The sequence below is a fragment of the Sceloporus undulatus genome, chromosome 4 (genome assembly GCF_019175285.1).
Source record: "Sceloporus undulatus isolate JIND9_A2432 ecotype Alabama chromosome 4, SceUnd_v1.1, whole genome shotgun sequence".
In the NCBI taxonomy this organism is placed as follows: Eukaryota; Metazoa; Chordata; class Lepidosauria; order Squamata; family Phrynosomatidae; genus Sceloporus; species Sceloporus undulatus.
Window position 1 is genome coordinate 59,192,137 of NC_056525.1, and position 18,928 is coordinate 59,211,064.

At 42.9% G+C, this 18,928-nt stretch overlaps 1 protein-coding gene across 4 annotated transcripts in view; it reads right to left on the reverse strand.

Moving 5' to 3' along the window:
* Positions 1–648: 648 nt before the first annotated feature.
* The window catches only part of CNTN2 (contactin 2), a 91,836-nt gene continuing 73,556 nt past the window's right edge, over positions 649–18,928 (reverse strand). The window contains exons 15-23 of one of the 4 annotated variants that reach the window (XM_042465223.1): positions 17,976–18,134; positions 17,711–17,860; positions 16,239–16,309; positions 12,854–13,088; positions 12,053–12,168; positions 11,628–11,814; positions 8,879–8,991; positions 8,304–8,472; positions 649–2,814 (exon numbers count right to left, since the gene is read on the reverse strand). In XM_042465223.1, coding sequence (XP_042321157.1) covers positions 2,807–2,814; positions 8,304–8,472; positions 8,879–8,991; positions 11,628–11,814; positions 12,053–12,168; positions 12,854–13,088; positions 16,239–16,309; positions 17,711–17,860; positions 17,976–18,134 — 1,208 coding nt within the window. In that variant the 3' untranslated portion in view covers positions 649–2,806. Of the gene's footprint in view, positions 2,907–3,406; positions 3,492–8,205; positions 8,473–8,878; positions 8,992–11,627; positions 11,815–12,052; positions 12,169–12,853; positions 13,089–16,238; positions 16,310–17,710; positions 17,861–17,975; positions 18,135–18,928 lie in introns of those variants that run through there. The other 3 variants (XM_042465222.1, XM_042465224.1, XM_042465221.1) reach the window with 3 other exon arrangements.

An 18,928-nucleotide genomic window follows, 5' to 3' on the forward strand; every position in this document is an offset into this window, starting at 1 on the left:
GATAGCTGCGGCGCTGCAGCTTTACATCTCTCTTTCGGTGCTGTGTCATGTGGACACAGTGCCAGAGGAGTATTGTGATGCCACACACAGTGTGGTGCAATGCATCACGCCAGCCTGGGGGCGTAGCCAGGGCGTGCATCGTGTAGACGCTACGCCCTGACTCCACCCCCAACCTGGTCAAAGATGCTGGTGTGCACAGCCCCTTTCTGAGTTCAAAATTATGCACTTTCACTGTTGGCCATTTCTGACTTAAAGGCACATATATAATGGAGTTTCTTGGAAGGTGAACATATAATGGAATTTCTTGGCAAGATTTGTTCAGAGGCATTTCCCTTTGCCTTCCTCTGAGGCTGCGAGAGTGTGACTTGTCCAAAGTCATCCAGTGGGTTTCCAGGGTGAAAAGGGGATTTGGACCCTGGTCTCCAGAGTCATAGTCTAACGCTCAAACCACTTTGTTGACTTTTACAATACAATAGTGCAATTAATTATTTGCCTAAATAACCTAAAGGCACCAGATTCCATCTGACCTTGGACCTTGGTCAGCCCTAGTGAGTACTTGGATGGAAGACTGCCAACAAATATCAGGAGCTGTAAACTATATTTCTGAGGAAGAAACTGGTAAAACCACGTATTCCTTGTCTAAGAAAACTCTATGAAATTCATTGGGTCATCATAAGTTGACAGGTGATATGAAGATACTGTATGCACACGCACGCACACAATGATCTAAGCCTAGTTATGCTGGATCCAACAGTTGTATAACTATGACCTTCAGTTCATCCATCCAATTAGCTTCCCATCGACCCAATCAACATATAGTAGAAGTCATGATAACTATGAAAAAGGATACCAGTCAGGATAACTATGTAATACTTGCAGTATTAGAAGAAGTATGCTTCTCAGTACCAGTTGTTAGGAAATGAGAGGATGCTATCTCCTTTGGTTGAAATCCAGTTGTTAGTCCCAGTAGAGGAGATCTGTGTTGATTTCTCAGATTCCCCCTCTAGCAACTGGATTCAGACTCTCATGTCTTTACCCCTGCACTAGTCCCTATTTCCACTCCACTCCCTACTCTAGTTGGGCTTTAGGCCCTTGTCGCCTGTTTGTAGATTCCCCATTGAAACATGTGACTGGCCAATATGGGAACAGAATACTGTACTGGGTAGGACTTTGGTTTGATCGAGCATGGAACTTAACATTTGCAGGCTACAGCAATAAACGGTTCTATTTCTTGACGATGTAATAAAGAGCCATAATAGGATCCCCAGACTAACCTTATGGGAAAGGGTGGTGGGTTAAAAGGTACTGTACTGGAAGATGAAATCTTTTCTTCCTTAATCTACTATTCTGTAGATGTAAAACATACTGAGGAAGATCAAGCATCTAGTCACATCTGCAATAAAAATTAACAACTAGAGTAGGAGTACAACTAAATCTGTCAGCATTCTTATGCTTATGTTCAGGTGTTCAATGGATCTGGCACCTAATTCTGAAAATGATCTGTAAGTATAAAGTCTAATTTCTAGTCATCAATCAGTTCAGCAGCCATACGTGTCTTGACAGCTAACTTAAAGATGGAATGGCATTTCAGTGGTGGATAAAGCTCCTCCTCAGACAGAGATGTAAATCTTCTCTTATTTAATTCTCACACATGAGTACAAAAAAAAAAAGGGGGGGGGGAAGTAGTAGTAGTAATAGTAGTAGTAATTTCCTCTCTGTTAGGCAAGATTAAATTAATTTGCCCAGAAGCATTGACTTGTATAGAGCATTTTGCACAAAAACACAAATGGCTGAGATCCTGCATCATAAGCTGTGATGCAAAACATTATGGTGACTAAATAATATTGCTGACATAATACACAACTTTCTTAGAGAATTGTGACAATGAGCAATGGGGCATTATACAACATTTCCTGTTGTGCAATTGGGGATCTCACTGCACAACGAGGCAGTCATATCAATGAAACACTGGATAGATGATAATTGCATGTCTATTGGGTAGATGCAACGAGGCTTTTGCAGTAACTTTTTTGCATATACCATATTCAAGGCTCACAACCTGCATGTGAAGATGGGACAGCAAAATTCTCTACTCCATCTTCCCTTTCCTTTTGTGTAAGACTCATCAGTTATTTGCAGGGCCACCCAAATACAGCTGGATGCACAATGACAAAGGCATCCTTCAGAACTTTCCTGTGGATCTCTGGTGGCCCTGGACAATGCTGCTGCTGTGTATCTGCCAACAAGGAAATGATCAGCTGCTCTTCCCCTGTCCTGTGCTGTCCACCATCCACTAAATGGTGGCATCTGGGGAAGCTGCAAAGACAAGAGGTGAGTTTCAAGGCAGCATGGGGAGGTGCTGAATTTCTTTCTCCACAAAAATCCTGCAAAAGATATATACTGATGTTATACAGCATATGCTGCAAACAGGATGCCTGCCCAAATGTCCTCATTACCTGATCCTGAACTTGTTATGTCTTTCTTTTCAAAATTCTAAGGAACAGTGGGGGTGGGAGGAATCTGAAGGAAATAGACCAAAGGTAAAGACAAGATTTGGTAAATGCATTTTGAGGATATGGGGAAACGATTAGTGTTGCATCTATTGGAACAGCACAGATATAAGGTTAGTAGCAATACGTACAGGGCAGCAGAAGCCAAATTACAAGGCAACTGAAATCTTTTTTGGATTCTCCGATGTGCCATTGGTTTTCCCCTTTTGCCAACCCATCCACAATGTTCCATTGTCTTCTCCTGTAGTTTGGGTTGGGAGATGGCTGCCAATCTCCGTAGACTTCGTGAGCTTCAGTCAGCTGCCTTGAAAGGAGATGATTGGGTTAATACTGCCACTCCGTATGTTCCTCGCGAACTATGAAAATCAGAATCTCTGGTTCAAAAACTGTCTGTAGCTGGAATGATACGGAACATGGTCATCACTGTGAAAATCTTCCCCTAAAAGATGCTGTATTTATTCTGGTTTGGTTTATTTTTTAAAAAAGGAAAAAAGATCAAGTTTTAGTAGTCTTGATTACTTTTGCACATGGCTTTGTAAGGCAGAAGAATCTACTGAATACAGTAATATGAGAATCCAGTTTCCACATTTCATATGGAATTCACCCTTTTGTTTATTCATTTTAAAAAATCTTTGATTGGTTAAAGACTCAAATCCTGTATGAAATGTTCTATTTTCTAAAAAAGGAAAGAAAGAAAAGCTATATTTTCCTCTTGAGTTCTTTTTTTTTTTTTACCAGCCACTCTCTGCAGTGCAGCAGTTGTGGTAGAAATTTATAGTAGAAATTTGTAGTCCTAATGGTCAACACTTGACTCACTCCGGCTAGATTAGGAGGAATCTCATCCAGTAGCCCTCCATCATAGTGGCTGCCATCAGAGCTCCAAGGAGCCAATCAGGGCAAACATTATTAGTGAGTGAGTCAGGGCAACTGCTGTCTGTGCTACTGGACGGCCTGCAGAATTTTCCACCATCATACTTGTGCCTGTAAGAAAGAAATAGCTCTGCTAAGTAACAGACTAGGGAGAAAAAGATCTTTGTTTTGAACAAACAGGAGGTTTGGCGGTTCCTGATACTTTTGTTATGCATTACCTTAGTGCAGCATTTATAGGCTGTACAGAACTTGGAAATAATTACTTAAAATTAATTTTGTTACTCATATTTGTTAGAATTTTCTACAATACATTTAAGATTCATTATTGTGATCTTTAAAATGCCAATAACAACCAAGATCCAGTATTTTGGTGTAACTTACATTTATAGTATGGTAGGCAGCAGCACAACCATCAAGGAACTGGGAGTGACAACAACAAGGGAGTGGCAGCAAAAGCCACCCAAAACAGGAGATAAACTGCCCTGGCAGCTCTGAACTACTTGACATCAGGGCAGCTTTATCTGTTGATAGATTTTGGATCCATTCTCCTGCCACCATGGATCAGTTTGAGTTGGTGAGTACCGAGGATGTGGACAAGATCCTTGGAAGTGTTCGGAAGACAACCTGCTCTCTTGATCCCTGTCCCTCGTGGTTAGCGGCCCAGGGGGGACCGGTGGTAACATCATTGTTACACCGGATAATTAATACATCTTTGAGGGATGGGCGATTTCCATCGGATCTTAAATTGGCCATTGTAAAACCGATCCTAAAAAGCCCTCCCTCGACCCCCTGGTACATAATAATTATCGGCCTGTTTCGCTGCTACCATTTTTGGGAAAGGTGATCGAGAGGGCAGTTGCGATCCAGCTTCAGGCGGTCTTGGATGAAACGGATTATCTGGACCCATTTCAAACTGGCTTCCGGGCGGGTTACGGGGTTGAGACGGCCATGGTCGCCTTGGTCAATGATCTCCGTCTGAGCATCGACAGGGGAAGCGTGTCCCTGCTGGTGCTCTTGGACATCTCAGCGGCTTTCGATACCATAGACCATGGTATCCTTCTGGGGCGCCTGGCAGAGGTGGGAGTCGGGGGCACTGCGCTCCAGTGGTTCTGCTCCTACCTCTCCGGGAGGTCCCAGATGGTGCAGCTGGGAGACGTGTGCTCCGACGAGAGGCCCCTTAAAACCGGGGTCCCTCAAGGGGCCATTCTGTCTCCCATGCTATTTAACATTTACATGAAACCGCTGGGAGAGATCATCCGGAGACATGGGGCGCGGGGTTATCAGTACGCTGATGACACCCAAATCATTTTCTCTATGTCTCCGACTGGTGCAGTGACTGGGGATGGCGTCTCTCCTCTCGTGGCCTGTCTAGAGTCAGTAATGGGCTGGATGAGGGAAAACCGACTCAAATTGAATCCAGAGAAAACGGAGGTACTAGTGATAGGTTCTCCTGGTCCAGGAATGGCGGTGGTCCCACCTGTCCTGAACGGGGTCAAGCTCCCTGTGAAGGACTCCGTGCGCAGTCTGGGGGTGCTTCTTGACTCGTCGCTTCACTTGACAGCTCAGGTGAATGCGGTGGTCAAGAGCACCTGTTATCAGCTTCGGTTGATTCGCCAGCTGCGTCCATACCTGGCCCAGAGGGACCTAGAAACTGTTGTACATGCTCTGGTAACTTCGAGACTGGATTTCTGCAATGTACTCTACATGGGGCAACCCTTATACCAAACTCGGAAGCTGCAAATGGTGCAGAACATGGCAGCCCGGCTGGTCACTGGTGCACCCAGGACCAGCCATATAACACCGGTTTTAAAAGATCTCCATTGGCTGCCCATTCGCTTCTGAGCTCAATATAAGGTGTTGGTAATCACCTATAAAGCCCTAAATGGCTTGGGCCCAGGATACCTAAAGGACCGCCTCTCCCCATACATTCCGCCTCGCACCCTCAGAACGTCTGGGCAGCAGCTACTGAAGGTGCCTGGGGCCAGGTTAGTCTCCACATCTCGGAGGACGTTTTCTATAGCTGCCCCAGCCCTTTGGAATGCACTGCCCACAGAGCTCCGCTCGTCTACTACCCTGGCCCAATTTAGGAAGGATCTTAAAACCTTCCTATTCCAACAGGCATTCCCCGAATAAATATCCTGTGGGCCTCCCTCCTCTTCCGTGGCCAAGAGGTTGGGCTATGGGGCTTTTTACTTTTTACTTGTTGGTTTGATTTATTTATGTATATTGTGTATTTTATTATGTATGTATTTTAATCTGTTGTAAGCCGCCCTGATCGTAGGAAGGGCAGCATATAAATAAAATTTTTATTTTTTATTATTTTACCATTATCCCTTGGTCCAAAATGTACTTGCATCAATCTAAATGCAACTTCCACCAGTGTAAGTCACCAAGAATCCAACCACTGTTAACTGTTTTTGAATTAGGATTCAAAATTAGGATTAGGAATCAAAATTCAAAATCAGTATTAAGATTCAAAAATAGCATGAAATTGACATTTCATGTTATTTCAATGTGTTACTTTTGAGTGGCTATTTAGCATGGAGTTAGGATGTTTTTAGTAATTTTAAATATTTTTCATTCAAGAATAAATGATTTTATTCACAAGTATACCAAATTAATTTCATTCATTCATTTCAAAATACTCTTAATATTAGCAAGTCAGATATACCAATTTAACACTAGTGAATTAGTTGGGCTCATGCTTCCAAGCTCTGCTGCTGCACTGAGGATAGACAGCAAGTACCAACATAGCAGTAGTCAGGACTACCCTACTTGTAGGACTGACTCCAGCACTGATATCAAAGCGCCAATTCATGAACATTTTTTAGTACTGTGACACCTTTTAAAATATTTTTGGAAGAGCTATTCTTTCACTTTTTTCAGCTCCAAGCACCTTGTCTCAGAAACACTACACTGTCATGATTCTTTGTTGCAGCTACTGACCTCTTACAGCTAGTGGTAAGTGGTAAATTATGAAGTGCAGGGGACTCATCATGACAGTCCCTATAGCCACATGTCTCAAGTCCTGAAATCCAGGAAACTGTTCATTCATATCAACAAAACAGTTTTAGCACTTTTCAGCTGTACTGAGATTAGTTCTTTGTAAAACTAATGGATTTTAATTGTTCATTCAAGACCAAAGCCAATCAAAATAATGTGCATTGCAAGAGGGAAAGAGTCGTAACAATATCTGGCTGCTGGGAACACACACTCACAACCAACTACTGTGAGGACTGCTGCTAAGCTCTAAAGGGACAGGAAAGCATCATGGGGGTGGCAGATTACACAATCATAAATCCCTAGTGTTTCAACCCTGCAAGTCTTGGCTCCTCTACACCAATGTGAACAGCAGATGTGGACAATTGTGTTTGGGCTGGGGGCAGTTTTTAACCCTGCATATTCCCTGGAGGCTGCAAGAACACTTTTTTTCCAGTCTTTTAGTGATGTGGACCTTCAGTTCTGGCTGATCTTCACCTGTTTTTTTCAGGTTTTGTGAGGTTGAAGGGCTGGGGGAAGCAAAGCTATCATATTTTAGAATAGTTTTGTGTGGTTGGGGGAAGGGTTGGACCAAAGGTCTGTCAATTTCTTTTTTAAAAATGTAGAGGTCTGGCACTTTTGTGGAGGGCCCCAAAATTGAGTTGGGGCTGCATTGCAGCCAGCATATTATACTAGTTTACAGCTTCCCATTAATAGTCTGATTTCTGGGTGTGCCCATGTGACCTTCTCAACTTCATTTTCTTAAGACTTTGCATAACATTTCATACTGAAGCCCAGGTCTTAGCTTGATCATGAACTCATCATAATAATCCCCACAATCAATAGGATGGCTGCAAAAAATCCACATTTCTCACATTTCTACACATGGCCTCCAAATATGTCCAATTTGTGGCTGAACCCAAACTCCTAGTGATATTGTCAAATGTGTTATTCTCACAAACCCACAACCTTATTATTATTCTCCATCTTGGAATATGGTCCAGAAAAGAATTCAAATACTTTTCCCCATCACCATATATTTCCCAGGAATGGTAAACTGAGGTTCTTGATAACTATAAAAAACAACAACAAACAAAAACCACCAACAACATGAGATGGGCTCTTCTGTCTATCTGCATGATCTCTTCATCACCTCTCTACCAAATCAAGAATAATTTGAGAAACAGCCAGAAACGGCTGGTGTTCACACATGATATATAAAGCAGGGATGTGTGCAACTATATGCAGTCTACAGAGGTCACCTTTGTGGCCCCTTGCAAGTTCTGCCCTCTCCCTAATTCCCCCTCCACAAAACATACTGCTGCTACCACCATACAAACATGAGAGAACCATCATTGGGCTCCTGCCAATGGGAGGCCAACTCTTCTGGGAAAGAAGTCATGTAGAAAGAGTCATTGTTAAAGTTGTGATGTTAAAAAGCCCAATGATGGTCCTCTCATTCTTATATGGTGGTAGCCACAAAAGTGTATGTTTTGTGGAAGAGGAATTAGAAAGAATTCAGGACCAACAATGGGCCACAAAGATGATCTCTCTAGACTGCATATGGTTAAAACTTTCTAACCCGCCAAGTGACCTAGATGACAAATTACTTAAGGGAAGTGTTCATGCATGCAACTGTAGCTTTTGGCCGCTCAGCCAACACTACGTGTGTCCACTGGGGCCACAAATGCGTCCCATCCCTAATTTAAGTGTAGTATTTGAATTGTTATTGAACATCTAAGAAACATAGAGAAGGGGAGGAAAACTGATACTTCAGCATTCATTTGTTATTTTTTCAACAAAGGCACAAAATCAAGTCAAACAAGTGTATAAACTAGCCTGTTTTCTAAAGGTAAGAGATCCTGCCACCTTGAAACTGCTGGAATATAGGTGAAAAATGAAGCCTACAAGTAGGAAATGGGGGAAAAAGAAGAGCAAACGCACCACTGTTTCTCAGGATGCGCACCTCTACTGGAACTCCATCTCCACCAGGACCAGTTGTCCTAATTTGCACCACAGCAGGAGTGGAGTCTTCTGGAACTGGAATCTCAATCCGATTATTGTTGGCTATGTACAGGATAGGAGCTGAGTGTGAGTCCGGCTGGTACAGCATCTAGGGACAAAGGCATTTTTAGCTTGTTGTCTTTTGTCATCCCCAGGAATTTACGTACATGGCATGTCTGTTTTCAACCCCTTCTTGTTAAAAGCTCAGCCTGATCATATGCAAAAATTATTTTGAGATGAAGTGTCACAGACTTCAATGGCATTTAACAAACATATAGGCAGAGGGTTTTAGCCTCTAGGCTGCAAAGAGATCTTGAGAAAACACAGTCCAACAGGTGCAGGGCAGATGTGGTGCAGAACCTGATCTAGAATGAATGGCGCAGCTGTCCTCCCACTAGATAAGCAACCTATATTTTTTCTATCGGGGCCCCTACATTGTACTGACTATCTATATTGCATTTTCAAAACTAAGAATCCCTCAGCCAGAGAAAGAACTTGTTACAAGTTACAAGTACCTTATACCCAGTGACAGCAGACTCATCTGCTTTGGCAACCACGGGATCCCACTTGATGCTCACACTAGAACTGGAAAACGTCCAGGAGATGTTGCCAGGTGGCCTTTTTGGTGCTAGAAGATGCAAAAGGGCAAAGAGATATGCTCAGCCAACTGACAACAAGCCAGAGAACTGTGGGAGAATCTGGGGAGGTAGCAATTTAATCCTTCACTTTTTTTTATTTTACCCATTATTCCTTGAAGGTTATCTGTAGACACTCAAATTTAATTTTCCTGCCTCCTGGGACAATGTCTAAAATTTAAACATGTCTGCTCTGTATCCACCGTATTGATTTGTGTTTCAGTGATGAGGAAGTCAAGGAAGCCTTTAGTGTAGAGAGGCAAAATTTGTCACTTGATAAATTTATTTTATTAATTTACTATACAGTATTTATATTTTGTCTTTTATGCAAGGAGTTAAAAGAGCTTTCCATTCTTATTCTCACAAAACCTATGTAACTTTAAAAGATAGTGAGTACCCAAGATCACCCAATGAACTACAAGATCAAGTGGGATTTGAACCTAGGTCTCCCTAACACTAGTCCATCTATCTAAGTAACACTATACAACACTGGATGCAGCCACCAACCACATATAGTGGCTTGCTGGATCTTCCACAGCCCACCTTTGTTTTGGAAGTGCCTGGTAAATTTTTAAAAATCCAGATGTTCATAAGGTCTTTGGTAGGCTGCAAAACATGGCTCTTGGACTTTTTCTATCTTACTGGTTCATGCACTGCATACTATTCATTCTTCCCCAGTAGGCAGGGCCATCATATTTCCAGATGCGGTATCAGGAGAAATGATGAGAGAATCAGTCTAAGATGTTATATAAACCAAATCAAACACCTTTAGTCTGACTGAGCATTTATGTTTAATTTAGAGTCCATGGGTTTTCAGAGTTTAGTAATGCATATGATGAAGAAGAGTTCAGGTTTCACATTTAGAGAACTCCCTCCACCTCTAATTATAATGAACATTTTCAATAAATGGCAATGGCTGGGATCCTGTATTATCTATTTAGTAAAGTATACTTAACTAAGTGACTTCTACTGGCCCAACCACCTCAACCTGATGGAAATATCAAACACCTGCCCTCCAGTCACTGGCAGAATTACCTCCTTCCCTCCATCCAGAGGATGCCCAACAAAGTGATTTGTGGTGTGGTGGAGTAGGGGGCGAGAGTTATGATTGTGGTAATAGTTTCACAAACATGACTAAGTAGCAGTCATTAATATGAAACAGGCATTGATTATTAAATTGAGCTAACTGTTTTATATTCACAAATGCTGCTTAGTCATATTTGTGGCACCATTGCCACAATTGTAAATACTTCCAAACCTACTCTACTGGGCACCAACTGCACAGGAGAAGGAGGTCCATTCTGCCGATGACCAGAGCATTAGGGAATGACATTTTCATCAGGTTTGGGGGAGGGGATTGGGCCAGGAGAGGTTACTTATTTAAGTATATTTTATTGAACAGCTGATAGATAATACTGGCTCTGAATTTTATGTTGTAAGAAGCCAAATTCCTTACATGTATTGCAATGTACTAATGATGGAATGTCTATAAAAACCAATACACCTTGACTATGTAATGTCTATGAAAGAAAATGTGCCTGAGGAACAGCCACAAGGAGTACAGTATTTAATTGTGTAAATCAACTTTTCCCCTTAATAAATATATGAAATGATGATGAAGCTGCATGTTTATTCTCCTGTCACATAAATTCCCTGAGAATCCATATCTTAAGAGATTCTTATGGGGAATATTGATGTTGATCTGCCAAGTAGAAGACACTGTTCTTTACAAGCTTGAGAACTGAGGTGACCAAAATAATGAACTGTAAGAAGAAGAGCCCTCCCTCCAGTCAATCTGCCTTGGTCCAGGCCTCAGAGGGAGAGAAGAATGCTGGCCCTGACACCCCCCCCCACACACACCATTCCCTTCTCCTTTTGTGTTGTGTCTTTTTAGATTGTAAGCCGGAGGGCAGGGAACTGTCTATTATCCCTTCTGTTGTAAGCCGCCCGGATTCCCAGTGATTGGGAGACATATAAATAAATCCTATTATTATTATTATTGCTACTGTTATTGTTATTAAGGAACTCTAGGTAGATATATATTGTCAACCATAAAGCAAAGAAACTTTAATCCCTCCCCAAAAGGATGGGGTGGGGAAACCTGCCAACCAAAGTAGGAATAGGACATGCCACATGTAGTCCCCAGAGAGGCCCCCATCACCAAAATAAAGTCAGCCTAAATATGGACAGTCCCACTCTGAGAACCTGCAGGGACACAACTGTCCAATTCAACACATTATTGCTCTCCCCCATACCCTTTTTGCTAGGAATAGCCTTTTTAAAAAACACAGCTATATGTGATCTTCTGATCACTTTCTTTTTCAAAAAAAAGGGAGCAGTGGCAGCCCACAGAAGTCTGGGTGGTGATGAGTGCAGCCCCTGAGGTTGCCCACTTCTGAGCTAAAGGGAGTTCCTTGTTATCTCTTCAATGACTTAAGAGTGATAAGGACATTTTTGATTAGAAAAACACACCCTGTACAAGTGTGAATGGGACTATAGTTTGGCAGGTCAGATGAACGTTATAACAAACATAAACGGGGTCACCAATTGAAATAAATAAATAAAATAATCACAGGTGTTACACACATTACACATTATACCACTTTTCTTTAATCTAGTGCTTACTTACGGGGCTTTGTTGTCATGAAACTTGTGGGAGTACTAGGTGGCCCAGTCCCTGCTCGGTTGTAAGCTCTGACAGCCACATGGTACTTCGTGTTTGGGTGGAGGTCTGTCACATGTGCTGAGTTGACAAGGTCTGCTGTCCTCACTCTGTCAGCCGCTTCTTCTTTGTCACCATGCTTCCAGTACCGGATCTGAAGGCAGCAATATAAAATGATCTGAATTCTTCAGGTACTGAAGTATTTTTTATTAAATCAGTTAGAATATTTCCTAGGAACAACCTCTGCTGCCTGCTTCAAAACAGGGGCATTCTTGGATTCACAAACTGCTATAATTTCATCCAGCCCAAACCTTTTTTCTGGGCCAGGGGTTTGGGCTCTCAACCTGACCCTCACTCCATTTTCTCACTCAGTTCTGCTTCCCACCACTTACCTCATATCCCAGGAGGACTCCATTCATGTCACCGTTTTCCACAGGATTCCAAGTAATATCCATTTCTGTAGCCATAACACTATTGACTGTAATGTTAGAGGGAGCAACTCTTGGTTCTGTCAAAGTAAAATAATGGCAATTTATTGCAAGGCGTGGGTGAGAGAGCCTGTAATTGTAAGCAATTTCTATCCAGCCTGGAAATATTTATTAGGCAAATGCTCCAGAGACTAGAACGTGGAACAATGGATGCAAACTACAGGAAAAGAGATTCCATCTCAACATTAGGAGGAACTTCCTGACAGTAAGGGCTGTTTGACAGTGGAACAAACTCCTTTGGAGTGTAGTGGAATCTCCTTCCTTGGAGGTCTTCAAACAGAGGCTGGCTGGCCATCTGTTGGGGATGCTTTGATTGTGATTTCCTGCATGGCAGGGGGTTGGACTGGATGGCTCTTGCGGTTTCTTCCAGCTGTACGATTCTATGATTCTAAGAGCAAGAAACAGAGAACCATGCAGGACACATCCTCTTATTAACACAATATCTGAAGTTACCTTGGAAAAACAAGAGAGGGGAATTTAATTACAGCTGCTGCCACACTGCAGAATTAATATATTCTGACACCACTTTAACTGTCATGGCTTCTTCCTATGGAATCCTGGGATTTGTAGTTTGTTGTGGCACCAGAGCTCTCTGACAGAGAAGGCTAAATATCTCACAAAACTACAAATTCCAGTGCATAGCACTGAGCCATAGCAGTATGAAACTGTATTAATTCTGCAGTGTAGCTGCATCCTACAGCTTACCTTCTTCTGCAGAGTGTACAATGGATACCAGGCTTTCTGGTCCTTCTCCTTTAGTGTTGAAAGCCTTGATCTTCACTTCAAATGGTGTATAGGGTGCAATGCTCTCATTACGATAAACATAATGTAGTGATTCTGCATGGAGCACAGTTGCAGTCTTCCAGACCTGAGTGCCTTCCTTTCGGAAAGCAAGCTTATATCCAAAGCCATCTCCATTTTGGTATTCCCGCTGCATTGGCTGAGACAAAAATGAAGATCAGAATGAAATTACGATCCAACAAAACAGAAGAAGCCAACAACATCAGTCTGGGTTTAAAATTTTACATTCATGTCATTCATGTGCCACAGGCCTGTAACTTACAGAAATGACATATGTACCAGAAAAAATGAGCAGAAGGGCAACAGAGATTAAAATCTGGGTTCAGTAGCAGAAATTGAAACCAAGTAGACCTGTTAAAATATAGAAATAATATTCACACAGAATACCCACTGAGTCTTTTTTGAGATCTAATAGCAGCAAATAATCAACGTCCACATTAATATACACATACACTTCATGAAACTTCCTTACTGACATACTTATCCAGGGGTGTCATTCCCACTACGATTAGTTCCGAATCCTGATTTGATGTATATGCCCCTCGTTCCCACTGGAAATCGATTCTGATCCTCACTGGATTGATTCCAGTGGGAATAAAGCAGAGCAAATGCAAAAAGCCTGGGGGTTTTTTTGGTAGCAGTTATTTTTAGGTTCTTTTGAGAAGAATTAGTTCTGACATGATTCCTAACAGTGGGAACGCCAGATTAGAATCTATTCTTTTTCTGAGGGAGGGACAAATGGCAGAGGGTTGTGTGCCATCCCTCCCAGAGATAGCACACATACCCCCAGTGCTGCCTTTTTTGTTTTGTTTTTTTAATTAAAAAAAATTAAGTGAGAAAGCAATAGATTAGTAAAGCAACTACTTTCTGAACCATTCTGTTGATTTTTTGATTACTTTTACTGTTTAAAAAAAACCCACATGTGTTCCCCATTCACCTCCTCCTCCTGGGTCCCTTCCACGAAGAGGAACCAACTAACCATTCCAGCCTCCAAGGGCTGGGAGTGGACACTGCCTCCTCCTCCTTCTCCATTACGGAGCCCCCTGGGGAGTCCCCCCCCCGGGAGCCGGTGCCAGTGCTGGCGCTACTCCCCTTTTGTAGTGTCAGCTGTGCAGGTTTTCTGCAGGCGCTGCCTTTTTTGCGTAGTTTAGGAGGGCTCCCTGCAGCGGCTGGAGCGTGGACTGCAGAGCGTACTCCCAGGGACAAGCGCTGCCTTGAGGAGCTCGGGGCAGCGGGTGGAACACAGCCCACAGGGCTTCTCTGCTGGCACTGCCTTTTTTGCGCGGTTTAGGAGGGCTCCCGGCAGCAGCCAGAGTGTAGGCACGCTCCCGGGGGCAAGTGCTGCCCTGAAGGGCTCAGGTGAGTTGGGTCAGCGGAGGAAGAGGGCCATGGAGAGGCTCCAGGGAGCAGGTGAAGGACTTCGACTCCGAAGGGGCCCCACAAAGCGGAGGAAGAAGAGGGGGCAGTGGGTTGCCATGATGGCTGACACAGGATTTTAATGTGATGCAAATGGAACAACAATAGTGCTAAAAAAAACCAATTCCACAAAGAATCCCTTTCCATAGTGAGAACGAGGGACCTTCTAGAATTGACTGACATAGTGGGGTGGAGCCAAATTGAAACATGGGTTATTCCACCAGTGGGAATGAGCCCCAAGTTAATGACAGAAAATGTAGGCCTACCTTGTTCATTATAGTCAACAGTTTAAAAACAACTTGCCAGTGGCAAGCAAGCCCTACACAGCCTCAGACATTTAGAACTCACTGTGTGGAGCTCAGCCACCAATGTTGGTAGGGGAAAAGAACTAATCAGAGGCTTGGTCCTTTCTGTGGCAGGTTAGTGAAGGCATCTTTGGGTGAAAGAAAGTTGTCCAGACTTCCCTATTGGATTATGGGTCTCAGGGATAGGAACGGAAACAACAACTGGACTTGATCGGCTTTCTTCTTTAAGGATTGGGGCTTGAGTGGAAGGTAAACAGGTTTAGGCTTCCTGGAAATAGAGCAGCCAGAGGCAAGCTAGACTGATTGCCATGCTTCTGGGGGTCAGGGGTGTCTCACTCTTGCCATGCTGAAAAGGAGGCAAGATTACATCTGGTTCACTACACTAGCAGCTCTGCTGCAGATCAAAATTAAATCTACCATGCTATATAAATAAAGCATAATAATAATAATAATAATAATAATAATAAGATAATAAAATGACCCTTAGTTTATCCATACATTTTGTTTCTGTCTCTTTATTTTGAATGAGTAGGAAAATATATAACAAAAAAAAGTCAAATTAATGAATCCTCAGAGAAATTCACATCACAATGGCCAAGCTCCATTTAAATTTCAGTAGGATAGGACAGGGAGCACTTGCTGGTGGAGGGCACATTTTGGGTAACATTCCAGTGGTAATTGTAATGAATGCTGTAGCCCAAGAGTAGGGATCATCTGGTTCATGGCTGTATGCACCCCCATGGTTATTTTTGCAATGCAATGCCTAGATCCTTCCTGGTTCCTCCCACTTCCACCCTGTACCACCCTCCTGCCAGGGAAAAAATGGTGAAAAAAGGAAAACTGATGCTCTTGGAAGTTTCTAACAATGGTGATTATCCTTTTTTGCAGATAATCACAGAAGTGATTATCCAGGGGTGCAGACTTTATAACAAAAACCTTTTTGACAAAACTGGTGGATGTTTGGGGGGTGGGTGGGTCAGTACCAAAGGAGCCAGTGTTGGGTAGTAGTTTGGATGTTGGACTAGAACTTCAGAGACCAAATTCCTGCTCGGCTATATTAGCTCACTGGCTTTTTATTTTGTAAGCCACTTTGTATCCCAATTTTGAGGAAAAGTATGAATAATAATAATAATAATAATAATGTGACTGCAGCCTAATAGGAAGACAAATACAAACCTCCTCTGAACAAATCCTGCCCAGAAAACCCCATGATAAATTTGCCTCAAGGTCACCGTAAGTCAGAAAAGACTTGAAGGCACACAAGGATAACAGTTGCCAAGTCATTGGAGTTTGCCTATTCTTGCTCAAGCCCTTTACTGGAACACAGGAATAGTTATTTTATGTGTGTGTGTGTTTGTGATTTCTACAGGGCATGTGATAGTCAATATAGTTTCAAGGACCCACATTAACATGAATTGTCTTTATTGCTATATAGGTAGGGAAGAGGCATCATTCATCTTTCTTGCATGACTCTTTTGCTTATTTGCCTATTCCTAGGAGAAACCCAACTGTCCTCCTGTTATTAACAAACTGAGAACTATTTCAAGGGGAGCCTATGATCAGCTTACCGTCCAATTGATGATCAGTTCTCCAGGTGCTCCTCCACCTCCACTGAGCCCAGATGGTGCAACAGTTGGAGCTATTATTTTTCCAAGTTAGAAGGATAGAAATCATGTTAAATCAGAAAGCCAAGCAATGCTGACAGAATGGCACTACAGAAAAAGTCAGCAGTCATGTCATGAAGGGTTCACAGATCCCAGTGATAGTTTTATTGGACCAACTAAAGATCACAATGTTGCACTTTTTAGCTGGCCCTATAAAGCTGTTGCTGTTTTGTGGATTTTGCATTTTGCTGTATTTTGCTGCATGGCTAACACAGTTACCCCTGAATATGTTATTAAAGTAGAAATAGATTTGTCTTCTGATCTTCTGACTGTTAAATATAATTATCTGACAAAATTCTCTATTAGCTACTCAGCAGTGTCTCCCAGAATGACCACACCTTCACTTGCTGAGCAGAAGCCACTGTGATTGGCATGTGTCTGTACTCTTGTTGATTGGGAAGCAGCTGACTGGCATTTCCATGAGCCTTCCTGTGAGTGATCTCCAGTATGACAGCCAGAAGCAGTGTCTATGTTGCAATTCATCATTGTACCAGAGATTGCTTGCTGGTGGGGGAGTGGAAGCATCAGTAAATTGTGTCCTGATCCCTGGAGGAACTGAGCACAGTGTCCAATCACAGTGGCTGTTGTCTGGTAAGTGAGGACTGTGGGACTTTCAAGGTCCCTCTGTATTCCTAAAATTAGTCACAACATTTCACATTTCAACACTATTTGACCCCATCCTGGGGGGGGTGTCCTATACTCCTCTATTCTCCCCACCTACAGGCTAGTTTCCAAAGCCAAACTGGTCTTACCACTTCATTTCCATACACATTGGCTAGTTCCCAATGTCTTTGTTCACTAATGACCATAATTAAAACTGGAGTTGCTACTTCATTTCCATACCGAAAGGATTTTAAATTTGATTTGACTTTCTCACATACCAATGGCATATACATGTCTGTCCCTGGTTTCCACTCTACTAAATGCATCTGAGGAAGTAGACTGAAGTCTACAAAAGCTCATGCTGCCAACCTCTTTCTTTCAGTTAGTCTCAAAGGTGCTACAAGATCTCTCTACATACTAAGACATGAATATATAACTCTAGGTGGTACATTTGTTAACTGCCCTATGGAATTCTAGCCACCTATTTTAAATACTTTTGCCATTTCTAAAGAAACCCAAGAAAATACACAATAAAAAGGTCAGAATAACTATTGCTAAACCTTTAAAGGCTATTTACAGAAATGTTATATTTTTCGTGGCAAGGTAAATGCTATGTAAAGTTTATGCCCATAAATTTAAGCAGCAGTTGATGCTGGGATCTAGTAAAACCAGAGCAGAATTTTTACAAGATGTTCTTTTATTCAGAGGATTCTGACAACATCATTCACTTAATCTCAGACATTTCCTCTTTTTAGTTAAATAGATGCACTCACCAGCTTCTTTGGTACGGATTTTAGCAGATGACATACTGGGCTCTCCAACTCCAAGGATGTTGCTGGCCAGGACCCGAAATTCATAATCCATCCATGGAATAAGATTGGCTACTTGGGCTGTTTCTGAATTACCTTCAATATTTGCAGGATCTATAACCCAAAAGCACAAGAACAGAACAAGTAGAGCAAGCAACACTAGAAGGAGAGATGTTAAACATAGTACTGGAGCTTGTGGAGTTTGGCCCACTGCCCTAAAGACACTTACTGGTGCGCACTTGCTTCCATTTAGAGAAGATTGGAGTGCGGGCCTGGATGACATATTTGGCTATTGGGCTGTGATTATCAAAGCCTCGACTCCAACTCAACTGCACAGTGGTGTCCTTGATGTTTGTGACTACCAGCCCCCCAGGAGGTCCTGGTGGTCCTACCAAACAGAATGAGCAAAAACAGAAATTTAAAACAATAAAAACAATTTAACCCAAATAAAAGTATATTTAAAAGACTGAAAAACTGAAACATATTTAAAAGGTTAAAACAGTTTAAATGTGTACAGTGGGCCCTCCTTATAGGCAGATTGGCCATCTACGGATTTGAGCATCTGTGGATAGAAAGCCCATACTGTTCTCATTGGGGGCATGCATGCCACTGCACTGCCACTGGGGACAAAAGTCCCTCCCCCCTCCTTCCTTACTTCCTAACCTCCTTCCTGGTTTCCTCTGAGGCTTCTGCCCCGGCTTGGCTTTGGGGGCTCTGAAACCCAAGTCATGGCCTTGACACTGGCTCCCTCTGGCCAACGGGGTTCCAAGGGAACTGGGACCAGGGCTTGGGTTTCGGAGCCCAGAAGCACCATCCTGTGTGCTGGGCCTGGGGATGGGCTCCGAGACTCAAACCCCAGCCCTGGCCCCGGTCCTGGCTGACTGGGCAGCAAACTCCACCCCCAAAGCCAAGCTGGGGCAGAAGCCAAGGAGGAAGCCAAGGACGTAAGGAAGTAAGGAGGGAGGGAGGGAAGGAGGGGGGAGAGGGGAAGGACAGAGGGAGGGAGGGAGGGAGTGGAAAAGGAAGGAAGGAGGGAGGGGGGACTCCAGTTCCATTTTTACTAATGGCCGCTTGGTCACGTGGCCATGCCACCATTAAGGACAATGGGACTTGAGCATCCACGGGACTAGAGTATCCCCTGTGGATACCAAGGGCCCACTGTAACATGTACATTTTAGAATA